The sequence below is a fragment of the Ostrinia furnacalis genome, unplaced genomic scaffold (genome assembly GCF_004193835.3).
Source record: "Ostrinia furnacalis isolate ACB-3 unplaced genomic scaffold, ASM419383v2 OfSCF7464, whole genome shotgun sequence".
NCBI lineage: Eukaryota > Metazoa > Arthropoda > Insecta > Lepidoptera > Crambidae > Ostrinia > Ostrinia furnacalis.
The window spans coordinates 1,210,130-1,223,533 of NW_021137703.1; the positions used below are offsets into that span (position 1 = coordinate 1,210,130).

At 40.2% G+C, this 13,404-nt stretch overlaps 1 protein-coding gene across 2 annotated transcripts; it reads left to right on the forward strand.

Annotated features, from left to right (window-relative positions):
• Positions 1–479: 479 nt before the first annotated feature.
• Kap3 (kinesin associated protein 3) lies at positions 480–13,235 on the forward strand. Of its 2 annotated transcripts, none has more exons than XM_028320958.1 (12): positions 480–661; positions 980–1,143; positions 1,225–1,463; positions 1,622–2,186; positions 2,281–2,381; positions 2,890–3,132; positions 4,757–4,931; positions 6,291–6,518; positions 8,291–8,409; positions 8,686–8,830; positions 9,033–9,105; positions 12,790–13,235. In XM_028320958.1, the coding sequence occupies exons 2-12, from the start codon at positions 987–989 to the stop codon at positions 12,887–12,889; spliced, it is 2,145 nt and encodes a 714-aa protein (XP_028176759.1). In that variant the 5' UTR covers positions 480–661; positions 980–986; the 3' UTR covers positions 12,890–13,235. The 2 variants fall into 2 exon arrangements, with proteins under 2 accessions (XP_028176759.1, XP_028176760.1); XM_028320959.1 differs by lacking the exon at positions 480–661 and adding an exon at positions 718–795.
• The last annotated feature ends 169 nt before the right edge of the window (positions 13,236–13,404 follow it).

The window sequence follows — 13,404 nt, forward strand, 5'->3', positions numbered from 1 at the left end:
GACATTTAAAAAAGTTATATGGATTAATTTTCATCGTATTACAATCGTGTCGTTTTTCTGTAAAGTCCACGAATCAGGAGACAAAGTTGGGGAAACGTAGAGAAGAAATTATTTTAAGTTTTTCTTGAATTCCATGAATAGGAGTATTTATTATTATTTTTATTCTGTCTAATGGCTTCAATAGTGCGAAGCGCACTATTTTAACATAATACTTTAATATCAGTTAAAGTAAAGATATGCATTTTTTTATAATCTTCTATTGCTAGCTATGCTGGTTATGGTTAACGGCTGGTTACATTCTATGCTTTATTGCCTATATTATTTTATTATCGGTATTCTATAGGTTTGTGCTAGCTACATCTTTTCTTAGATAATCTCTGACCTGCTTGTGTCACTTTTATCAGCTGTCTATCTGACAGATGGCGTTATTTGACTGTTTGTCAGACGTTTCATTTGTATTACTTTTCTCTATGGTTTCATTCATGTTATTGATTTTCGACTTTTTCAATCTTCGATTTTCATACATCATTTTCAAAAACATTAATACATAGTACATACATATATCGTCATTTATAAGTTAGTCATAATTACTCAAGCTACATACTGCATCTTGTTTTCCGTTGTATGAAAAAAATATACGTAGTCTTCGGACATAAACGGGGTAAGTATTTCCTCACTTGCAAGACGTAAATACACCCACAAGCACACACATTACCATTTTGTCTTTAATTTGCTTGTCTCAATGCCAACGGGTAGTCTTACAACACATCCATTACGTTGTAATATTGAAGAATAGTAAGAATAATTTGAACCATATGCCAGTCTGTAATAACCATCATAATTTTCATTCATTTCTAATATATCATTTAAGACATTCACATGATTTCTTATTACAAACAAACACCAATATAACAAGATTTCACTTTCTGAGCAATGCTAATTTATAATTAACAAAAACTAAACTTAGTTTATTATTTAGGTTTATCATGAGTCCTGTGGAAAGTGTACCAGTAGCAGTACTGAACTGCATTGATGATTATGTGGAGTTGCTCTATGATGATATTCCAGAAAAAATTAAGGGATCAGCTCTGATTCTTCAGTTGGCACGAAATCCAGATAATTTAATTGAATTGTCAAGAAACGGTCAGTCTCTCATTTTATAGTTTGTCTCTACATAGTACTCCTAAACAGCCTTTACTTAATATGCTTCAATTTTATTTCCAGAAGCTTTGCTGAGTGCTCTATCAAGAGTTTTAAGAGAGGAATGGAAAAGAAGTATTGAACTAAGTACCAACATAGTGTACACTTTTTTCTGTTTTTCAACTTATAATGAATTTCATCCTGTAATTATACAGTATAAAATTGGATCACTTTGTATGGATGTTATAGATTATGAACTGAAAAGGTATGACCAGTGGAAAGAAAAGGTAGAAGGGAAAAAGCCATTGTTAACTCCTGATAAAGTAAGTAATTCAATTAATTAATCAAAACACTGCTATCCTATCCTAATTAATCCATATAATGGTCAGGAGGTAATGCAATAAATATTTTCCTCACTCTTTTCAGACTAAATAACTTTGTATTTAGTTTCTAGATTCATAATCTGAAGTCTTCTTTGCAGAGTGAATTACCCAAGAGTAGAATTCCTGAACCAAAAAGAAGGCCTAAGTCAGGCACATGGGCTGTGGCTGATGTTAATATGCAGAAATCTAGAGCTCTTGTTTCTAGTTACCATGAAGACCTATGCAATGCTTCAGATGAATGTCTTTCTAAAAATGATGAAGAACAAATGAAACGAAAACTAAAGACCCTATCTAAGAGACAAGAACAATTGCTAAGAGTAGCCTTTTATATGCTGCTCAATATTGCAGATAATGTAAAAGTGGAAGAAAAAATGCACAAGAAAGATATAGTTGGTCTATTGATTGGAGCAATGGAGAGACATTCAAATATTGATTTACTTATTTTAATTGTGTCATTCCTACAGAAATTGTCTATTTTTGTGGAAAACAAAAATAGTATGGCTTCAAGAGGAATAATAGAAAAACTGGCACCTTTGTTAGATTCTCCCAATGCAGACTTAGTCAATGTTTCTTTAAAACTGTTGTTTAATCTAACATTTGACACGAAATTGCGCAATAAAATGATTAAGATAGGTTTGCTGCCGAAATTCATTCAGTTCACAAGTAAGCCACCCACTGCATTTATTTTTCAACATCCATGAAATTGATATATTTCATACTCCACTGAAATCATATCACACCTTTTTTTTATTTACAGGTGACGACAAGCACATCAATTTAGCAATGAAAATTTTGTATCATCTGAGCATGGATGACAGAGTGAAGCTTATGTTCACCCAGTCAGATTGTGTAAAACTTGTAAGTACATACTTATCATTATTAATCCTTTGTAAAATGTGTATTTCCAATAATTTACATATTTTTCTGAGTTATTAAATAAGGGTTATTTATTTGGTCATGTTTCTAAAAAAAGGCGCTTCTGAACGTGAACAGGACAGCAACCCGGCTTCCAGCCCGGGCGTGACGGACTTACTTTTGGTCATTTTTCGTAATAGACCCTATTTTGGCACCCTCGTTTCCAGCTAACGGACATGCTACTGCTAAACGTGAACAGCGAGAGCAGCCCGGGCTCGGGGTCGGGCGTGACGGACGTGCTTCTCTATATGTATAGGGTTCTTTTTCAGGGAGGGCCTGGCCCCTGATATGCCATGTCTTATTGAATTCGTATCATAGCTCACGAGTTAGTACTATCAACTATCATCTTCAAACCAGTAGCCCAACATCCTGGGAGGGGTACCAGACCATACGCCCCTCCGCTATGTACGCGCATGAATGTTATCCTTCGTTATGAGTACCTCGTTTCCAGCTCACCGACATGCTGCTGCTAAACGTGAACAGCGAGAGCAGCCCGGGCTCGGGGCCGGGCGTGACGGACGTTCTACTCGCTTTGTGCGTGAACCTGGCGTGGTGCGAGCGCGCCGCGCAGCAGATGGCCGCCGAGGGTCGCCTGCGCGAGTTGCTCGCACGCGCCTTCCGCCACCGCAACACCATGCTCATGAAGCTCGTGCGCAACTTGTCGCACCATGCCCAGAACAAACTCCTCTTTGTGGTGAGTTGCAAGTTGTTTTTTGATAATTGATGTGGGCACTGACCTGGCGTGGTGCGAGCGCGCCGCGCAGCAGATGGCCGCCGAGGGCCGCCTGCGCGAGCTGCTCGCCCGCGCCTTCCACCACCGCAACACCATGCTCATGAAGCTCGTGCGCAACTTGTCGCACCATGCCCAGAACAAACTCCTCTTTGTGGTGAGTCGCGAGTTGGTTTTTGATAATTGATGTGGGCACTGACCTGGCGTGGTGCGAGCGCGCCGCGCAGCAGATGGCCGCCGAGGGCCGCCTGCGCGAGTTGCTCGCACGCGCCTTCCGCCACCGCAACACCATGCTCATGAAGCTCGTGCGCAACTTGTCGCACCATTCCCAGAACAAACTCCTCTTTGTGGTGAGTTGCGAGTTGTTTTTTGATACTTGATGTGGGCACTGACCTGGCGTGGTGCGAGCGCGCCGCGCAGCAGATGGCCGCCGAGGGCCGCCTGCGCGAGTTGCTCGCACGCGCCTTCCGCCACCGCAACACCATGCTCATGAAGCTCGTGCGCAACTTGTCGCACCATGCCCAGAACAAACTCCTCTTTGTGGTGAGTTGCGAGTATTTTTTTTTTATAAATGATGTGGACACTGACCTGGTGTGGTGCGAGCGCGCCGCGCAGCAGATGGCCGCCGAGGGCCGCCTGCGCGAGCTGCTCGCGCGCGCCTTCCGCCACCGCAACACCATGCTCATGAAGCTCGTGCGCAACTTGTCGCACCATTCCCAGAACAAACTCCTCTTTGTGGTGAGTTGCGAGTTGTTTTTTGATACTTGATGTGGGCACTGACCTGGCGTGGTGCGAGCGCGCCGCGCAGCAGATGGCCGCCGAGGGCCGCCTGCGCGAGTTGCTCGCGCGCGCCTTCCGCCACCGCAACACCATGCTCATGAAGCTCGTGCGCAACTTGTCGCACCATGCCCAAAACAAACTCCTCTTTGTGGTGAGTTGCGAGTTGTTTTTTGATACTTGATGTGGGCACTGACCTGGCGTGGTGCGAGCGCGCCGCGCGCAGCAGATGGCCGCCGAGGGCCGCCTGCGCGAGTTGCTCGCGCGCGCCTTCCGCCACCGCAACACCATGCTCATGAAGCTCGTGCGCAACTTGTCGCACCATGCCCAGAATAAACTCCTCTTTGTGGTGAGTTGCGAGTTTATAAATGATGTGGGCACTGACCTGTTATTAATACACACTTGACTGGCTGCTGTTATAATATTGTTGTGCCGCCTATTTCAGTTTCGCCATTTTGGCGCTGTAGGCCATACTCTACGCAGATACGATTGTCCATGGAACTAAAATTAATTTTCTCGCTTAGTCCTATGCTTCCTCCATACAAAGTACGTCAAAATTAGTTCTCGGGACAATCGTAGTGGCGCTTCAAATTGCCACACAAAATTAGCTGTAATTAGTATGGAGACAGTAGCCTGTCCAGTGTGTAATAATACAGGTCATTAGATGTGGGAACCCATAATTGTACAAAAGCCAACTATGATAGTTCAAAAAGGCCACAAGGCCCTATTTTAAGGCCCTGCCGCTGATACTTGATTCTCTAAATCAGCTACAAACGTTTATCACTTTGTGAAATTACTCATACGATTTCAGGAATTTGTTGGTGACATAGCCGGGGCCGTCACTAGCGGTGACGCTGCCGAGGAGTTTATAATTGAATGTATTGGGACTTTGAGCAATATTCTGAATTCGAACAATAACATCGACGTTTATGCCGTTGTGGAGAGATACAACTTGATTCCTTGCATTATGAAAATTTTAGATCCAGGCAAGTACTTATGTTAACTAATTAATATTAATTTGATATGTAATCGTGTACTTTTTAAAATAGGTAAGTTTACGACATATCAGGCTATCCTACGTTTTAGGGTAAAACGAAAATATTGTTCAACTTATTAGCAGTTCGCGATTCGTGAAGTCTACTCCTAGTTAAATGAGATCGATGAATCCGTATATTCTTCTATCTCGCACGTTGTGATAATTTTTGATTTGTGAAAGTCTTTTTGATTTCCTGCCCAGTGCCCGTTTTAACCACGTAATGAGGGTTTTCGCGATTGAAAATTCCGCCAGATGGCAATACGTAGACGCGAGGTCCAAATGCTGCATGATTGGTTATTTTTGACATGACATTGACTGACAGATATGTCAAAATCCACCAATCACGCAGCATTTGGACTTTGCGTCTACGTATTGCTATCTGGCGGATTTTTCAATCGCGAAAACCCTCATTGGGATAATTTTATTAAGTAACAGTCGACGATTGCCATCGCTCATAATAGTCTTGTGTAGTCGGACGTCCTCTTGCGACGAGAGTGTGACATCTCTTTAGTTCTTGCAACTCATGGAGGCGTGTGAGCTTTACTTGTGTGTGTACGTGTACATGCACATAACGATATTGTAGTCTATCAAAACTTTTGAAAGACAAACAGTAGCAACTAGCGAGCCACCACACATGTAAAGCTTATTTGCCTTCATGAATTGCAACAACTATAACTATAATACATATAAGAGACTAGCTTTCCGCCCGCGGCTTCGCCCGCGTGAAATTTTGTCTGTCACAGAAAAACTTTATCGCGCGCGTCCCTGTTTCAAAAACCGGGATAAAAACTATCCTATGTCCTTTCCCGGGACTCAAACTATCTCTATGCCGAATTTCATCAAAATCGGTTCAGTGGTTTAGGCGTGAAAGAGAGACAGACAGACAGACAGAGTTACTTTCGCATTTATAATATTAGTATAGATGTCACACTGTCGTCGCAAGTGGACGAGACCGGGCCTATTCCCCCCTCTCTTTCCCACCACGGCAACTCCTGTGTAGCCAGGATCTACAGCGTGACCGCCACAAAAACCCAACCGATGAAGGTCAAGTTTGTCCCGGGGGAAAGTTAAACTGTCATTGGACCCGCAACGAAATTAATCAGAAGAACATAGGAGGAGTTCGAAATTAAGGTTCGACTTCCCTCCATTGCAAAGCGGATGACAGGTGACAAACAAAGGTTTAAGAAAAGATTATGCACCACGGACAATAAATTAAATTAAGGGGGCCTATCTTATGAGCAATTAACAACGCAAAGTGGACGAGAAGTGTTCGACGGGGGGCTTATATTCCTTCGGGTGTCCTGCGCAGAGAGCACGTGCGACCCGGAGCTGGTGCTGGAGGGCGTGGTGTGCGCGGGCGCGCTGGGCGCGGAGGAGCGCGCGGCGGCGGCGCTGGTGCGCGCGGGCGGCGGCGAGGCGCTGGTGGCGCTGCTGCGCCTGCGCCAGGCCGACGACGAGCACGTGCTGCAGACCGTCTACGCCTTCCGCCAGATGCTGGCGCACCCGCGCACCGCGGAATACCTCGTTACGCGCACCGGTCAACTTATTTTTTTTTTAAGAGCGTTGTAGCAAAAAGTTGGCGTTCGAATTTTAGGTTTTTATTGCTTGACGTCGCGTAGTGAGTGCGCAAACTGTATATATCTGTACAATTTCAACGCTGCGTCGACTAAACGATCTTAATCCGTAGTTGTATCGTACCTAAGACAGTACATCATACATAATAATAAAGAAATAATGTATAATTTACCTATTTGATTTTTTCTCAGATCAGACTTTTAGCAAAATCAAGTTACGTTAATTAATGTATTTTTTACACTAGTAAATCCCGCGACAAGTTTTTAATCTTTAAATTGAGTAAAGTAATAAGTTGATGGGTTTGAAAGAATTTATGTTTTATTTTATTCTTTTTACAGCATCAAAANCACAATAATAGTACTATGTTTCTTCTTAAGTATAAAGTAGTTTATGTTGCCAAATGACTTTTAGATTATGAGATGTGACCTGTTTTCTTGCAGTAATTTTCTCGAATTTTGACTATCTTAGACATGATAAAAATGCATTTTAATGAATTAAACATCAAAATTTTCTCAATACACTTTCTTCTTCAGGGTATGCTTATTCTAATGAATACATTCTATCTTCTTACTTGGAAATAAATTTGTTGTAATATTGGTTCAAAGTTGTGCCATCGCGAGTTACCTGGAAATCGGGCTTTCGAAATTCGCTGTTTTCGTAGGCAAAAATCCAATTTGAACGAGATTTTGTCAATAGACATTCCGTAAAAACGTATGATAATTACGATGATATAAGTCAAAAGAAGCCATAACAATAAATTATATGACTAAAATCATTTCGAAATCTGCCAAATTCTGGATTTCTGCATGAAAAATGTGACAACGCTCTTAATATTAAGTTATTTGTTATTACACTATGAGGGTTTTCGCGTATGAAAGATCCACTAAATGGCGGGACGTGGATGTGGGGTCTGACTGTTGCGTGATTGGTGGATTTTGACATATCTGTCAATGTCATGTCAAAAATAACCAATCGTGCAGCATTTGGACCTCGCGTCTACGTATTGCCATCTGGCGGATTTTTCATACGCGAAAACCCTCATTATAGTTCGTTTCATCCACGAAGAGGCGCGGGGTCGAGGGAAGCGCGGGGTGCTGGGAGCATGATCCTACCAATCCGAGCGTCATCATTGTAGTTTGCGCGCGCACTCACGGACAGACAACTATCCAATGAAGGCTATCGTTTTAGCGCTCACCAGTTGGCGCCACTGTAGAGTAAGGTCCTGTCACTTGCTAGTAGCGAAGACAGTGGCACCAACTGGTGAGTGCTAAAGTAGTAGGAGGACTATCGCATTTGCACTCATCAAGATGGCGCCACTGTAGAGTAAGGTCCTGTCAATCGCCAGGGGTGCCAACTGTTAAGTATAAAAACGATAGCCCCCATTGCAACGCTGCCAATGCCCACAATGACGCTCGGATTGGTCGGATCAAACTCCCCGCACTTCCCGCTTCCCTCAACCCCGCGTATCTTCGTGGTTGAAACTAACTATACTAATAGTTAGTTAGTTCAAGCTTGCTTTTTGTATTTAATAACAAATAAATAAATGTCGTTAACCCCTCGTGGTAATTGCCGATGCTTCATGCTTGTGTTACGAGTGGGTTCACCACAATAGTCTAAACGCGTTCCTCATATCACGTTGCCTGTGAGTCGGCCAGTCCGACACCTTCACGATTCGGCTTTTGTTAGTATTTTTAGTTAGTATAGTAAATTTATTGACATATTTTTATTTTACAGAAGCTCCAGCTTACCTCATCGATCTCATGCAAGATAAAAATGTTGAAATTAGGAAAATGTGCGACTCTTGCTTGGATATCATATCTCAGATGCAAAATGACTGGGCAGCTAGAATTAAGGTAACACTATAGAAGAAGTATAGATCGTACCATCCATGAGGATGCGCCCCACCACTTTTTGGGTGCGGGGAGTTTGATCCGACCAATCCGAGCGTCATTGTTGGCATTGACAGCGTTACAATTGGATAGTTGTCCGTGAGTGCGCGCGCACACTACAATGATAACGCTCGGATTGGTCGGATCAGGCTCCCCGCACCCCGCGCTTCCCTCGACCGGGGAGTGGTGGGGCGCGTCTTCGTGGATGTGATTTCTATAACGTGTAATATTTTGTGAAAGGTTGAACGGTTTCGGTGCCACAACGGGCAGTGGTTGTCAGTGGTGGAGACCCTGGGCGCCGAGGGCGGCGCGGGGGACGCCGCGGACGACCTGCCTCCCTACCTCTCCGCAGAATACCTCACTACGCATCGACTTACTACCTCAGGTACATATTTATTTGAATGTTAACGCTTCATCGAAATTAATTAATATTATGTGTGTACTAAGAAATCGATTGAGTATTCAATCAACTCAAATTATTACCATACTGTTAGGTTCCTGTTGTAAGTTGTAATCTATTTTTAGGAGCAAAATAAGTGGGCATTTTGCATTTCTAATTTTTCTGATAATCTTTAATTTTATTTTAGATTCCCAAACTTCGCTCAACGAAGATTCGGACAGTTTCTCAGGAGAAGTTGACATGGATCGTATGAATAACAGGTAAACTAAAATGAAATACAGTAATAGGGATGATGACTGGGTAATGAAATCGAAATTCTATTTAGTCCGCCAGTCAGATAATAAAAAAAATTTTAGACTCATATTTTTGATTTTTTTTTCATAATCGAATAATTACAGTATTATAGCCCGACCAGGACCATAAAAATTCTACGTGCTCACGGACCAGGCTTTAGTGCCACACTGAGTACAGTCATACCTGTGTTAAATTAATAGGCTAACTTTATGTATCAGGATTCAGGATTACGGGCTAATTTGATATTTTCACAAATTAACGAAAAGGATTATATTATACACACACCGGCAGATTTAGCGGAACGCAAAAAAAAGTATGAAAATAAGGAAAATTACTACTGATCTATGAAATATTTATTATACAAAATAAAGAGATAATTAAAATAAAATAAAATAACATATATTTTTTAAATAAATAGTCGTTTTTATTTAATAAAAAATCATCGAAACGAAATTTCAATTTTTCAGTTTTGAACAAAAATTAGAAATTGTGGCCAGATTAAAAATTAGGGTAGCTTATCACTATCCAAATGAATGAATTAATGATGGGTATTTCCCCCTCTTGCTCTGATGATGGTTTCCATTCATCTGAGCATGCTGCAGTTAATGATATGAAGGGTATTTTGGGGCAATGTCTGCCATTCCTCTAGTAACGCGTTTCTCAACACCACCGGTGGTATTCTGAGTTTAACACATCTTTTAAGAAAGTCCAAGACATGCTCTATAGGATTCTTGTCTAGGGATCTTGCCAGCCACTGCATCATGGGTATATCCAAATGGTTTAGATGTGCCTGTACTGAGCGAGCACTGTGAAAACGAACATTATCGTGAATTAAACTAAAGGAGTCCACAATAAATGGAGTAAATGGCACATCATGTNTTAACCTGTACGGCTAGCACGAAAAACTTTCGAGTTCGAATTGTTTGCGTATTCTAATCGCCATCAAAAGATTTAGTACGAAAACTACAACAGCGCCCTTGTGAACGTGTCGTAAAGTGAACTTAGTATGAGAAATGGTAGCACGAAACTTATTTTGAGAATCAAAATTGTCACGTTATCGTTTAATTTGAACGTTGAGTATCGAAATTTGTCGAAAACGTAAACGATTCGAACTCGAAAGTTTTTCGTGCTAGTCGTACTATTTTAAATAAATTAAATGAAACCATCAATCGAGCTAGTAGGATTTATTTTATTATTCACAATTTAATCAAATTCAGAACTTGAATATTCAACTACAATGTCTGCTCATGAACGCTTCAAACTCGGTACTTCTTTCCCAATTCCATAAAATTCAACACTTACAAAGTGACAAAAAGCTTTAAAATAGGTAGTTGAAACAAACCACAGCTAATTTTCATAGTGGACTGTACTATACGATAAATATGTCAGTCAATTTGACAACCTTTGTCGGAAACATTATTCAATGAATATATTGTCCGAACCCTTAGTAGGTATTTCTCTTCGATAAATACTTTAACACAATGTTGGCAAAAAGTTAATCTGATTAATGATTAAAAATTAATGATTAAAATCATAATCAATTTTTTTTGTTATTTTGATTATTTGATTAACTATTTACTATTTTCATAAGAAAAGGGTTGGGAGTGTATGAAAAGGTACCCGCGACTTATAAAATATCTAGCAAAGGGGGGATCTGGAGTTGTACTGTCGTTTTCCCAAAAAACTGCGTCAATTTTCACTACTCAAAACACTTATCGCACTAGTTTTGTTTCTCACAATTCCTTCTATTCTTCCGGTATCCTCCAGCAAAATTGGGTCAGGATAGAAGTTAAGCGGGCTGGCTGACGATAGGGGAGAAGTCCCCCCCTCCCAAGGTAGGCGCAAGCGTGGGCAATTCAACGGAAAGGTGGGGTTGCTAAACTAGGACGTTTTGTGTGTTGGGGAGGTGCAGGAGAGTTCGTAACAGAAGTTTCGGGGGGAGGCCCACGCGTGGGCAATTCAATAGAAGGGTGGGGTTGCTAAGCTAGGAGGTTTTGCGTGTTGGGGAGGTGCAGGAGACTAAGTACCAGAAGTTTCGGGGGGAGGCCCACGCGTGGGCAATTCAATAGAAGGGTGGGGTTGCTAAACTAGGAGGTTTTGCGTGTTGGGGAGGTGCAGGAGACTTCGTACCAGAAGTTTCAGGGGAGGCTAGGGGTGGGGGGCAGGTGGTGGGAGTGTGGGGTTGCAAGTAAGTGCTGGAACGGTAGAGGAAGTGGACTGATATCCTCCTACGGGAGGTCGGAAGACTGCACCGGAAGTTTCAGCGAGGGAAGGGGGCGGGGGGCAGCCTAGGTTACCTTATATTTATCTAGGTATGACCTGTCATAGAATTGTAGCCTAAAACCAAACATCTAATATTAGAATTCAATGTTTTAACATTGTTTTCGATAGAACATTTAAGAAGTTAATCAAGTTAATCAAATTAATGATTATTGATTAATGATTAACAAATTAATCATGATTATGATTACTTTTTTAATCATGATTATTTTAATCAGGATTAATTTAATCATGATTAAAATTAATCAAATTAATTAATTGATTAAAAAATTAATTGATTAGTGCCAACACTGCTTTAACACATTGTGAACCACTTTTCTTTCACGACTATAAAAAGTTTTTAGCAATTTAATTCACAAAATCAATAATTGCACACATTTAAAATAAAGTTTGTTTACACTTTGACAGCAATAGACAGTTTAATTAATGACATGCGAGGTGACATGTCAATGAAGTTTTCAGTAGTTACTGTTGCCATTAAAAGAAATTAGTACCATTAGTTTTCCACAACATGGCGCGGGTTCTTATGTTCCTGGTCAGGCTATATTATATTGAGTCGAAATGTCGTCTCACGTCACTCTTGAGTAAAAAATCTACTCAAGTGTGACGTAACGCGCCTTTTCAACTCGATGTAGCACTGTTATTATTTAATTATGAAAGAAAATAAAAAATATGATTAATATTTTCTAATTATCTGTCTTTTTTCGGACAAATGATTGAAATTTTGTCTTCTAGCCTATTGTACGTACAAAAAATATTAATTTATAAACATTGGATTTCGATGTGATGAATGGTTTTGAACTTTGTTTATTTTTTTTATATTTTTTTTATTAGGGATAACAATAAATAAAAGTTGCGGGCATCTTTTAGTATAGTCAAACAATTTTGAAACATCAAGTTGCGAACTAATTAATAACCCAGCATTGATAATAGCGCTCTCCTATAAATGCCATAATTATAAAATTGACCAATGTGGCAAAAATCGGAACTATAACCCAGTATTGATAGTAGCGCCCTTCTGTCAATATCATAGCTGGGACGGTTCAGTTGGTTCAGTGTTAGACAACTATACCTATTTTTTTGCAATGGGTACATTGCAAATACACGGAGATATATTTAAAAAAAAAATGTAGAATCACCTCAGCCGATTCTCACTAACAAGGTTAGTTTGTTTACTTTTTTTCCACTTACTTTATTTTTTTTAATATTTTTTTTATTCGGTCGTGGGTTTGAAGTTCATTTGCCCGAAATAAAACTGTAGCATTACTATTATAGAGCATGTTGATGGAGCAAGAATCTTTGTCTAATGAATTTGATAGGATTTTTTTTGTTATTATTAATGTTTAATCCACTCTTGGCTTCATTTTCAGTAACCTGGGAAGCAGTCAACACAGTGACTTGTATGGAGTATCAGAAAAAACAATGGAAAGCGATGTCTTATACAATAATGATTTGAAATTATTTGCCTAAATATTTTTTTAACATAGAATGCGATATTCTTAAAATTTTAATATTCTGAAAACTAGTTACCAATATACATTAAACTATAGAGATAGATTGAAACATAATTAATGTATTTTTTTTATGCTGCTAGGTGATCCGTGTCATGAATAACTAAGCTTTTACGACGAAACCGCGACGTCGTGATTTAACAAGTAAATTGTTCATTTTCTGTTCCTCGTTTCTTCCAACGGCAACTTTCCAGATTTTTTTTTAGTTTTAACTAAGTAAACAATAACACAGCGCGCTATTATGAAAGCACAATCTCACCTAAGTTTCATTGTCACAAAATAAATACATAAAGAAATTACTATAATTATGTGTTTTATTTTCATACCTATACAGTTGCGTTTACGGCTCGGTTGCGGTGCAAAGGTGCGGTATGTATGAGAAACGATGCGGTAAAGGGTTAAGGTTAAGGGCTACCTTTTTAGGGTTCCGTAGCCAAATGGCAAAAAACGGAACCCTTATAGATTCGTCATGTC

What these genes read in the sequence shown, in the direction of transcription:
- Kap3 (XM_028320958.1), top strand. Translation starts at nt 987, where the DNA reads ATGAGTCCTGTGGAAAGTGTACCAGTAGCAGTACTGAACTGCATTGAT. An exon ending in CATTGTTAACTCCTGATAAA is followed by an intron (nt 1,464 to 1,621) that starts GTAAGTAATTCA and finishes TCTTCTTTGCAG; the next exon opens with AGTGAATTACCCAAGAGTAG. An exon ending in TATGAAAATTTTAGATCCAG is followed by an intron (nt 4,932 to 6,290) that starts GCAAGTACTTAT and finishes TGTCCTGCGCAG; the next exon opens with AGAGCACGTGCGACCCGGAG.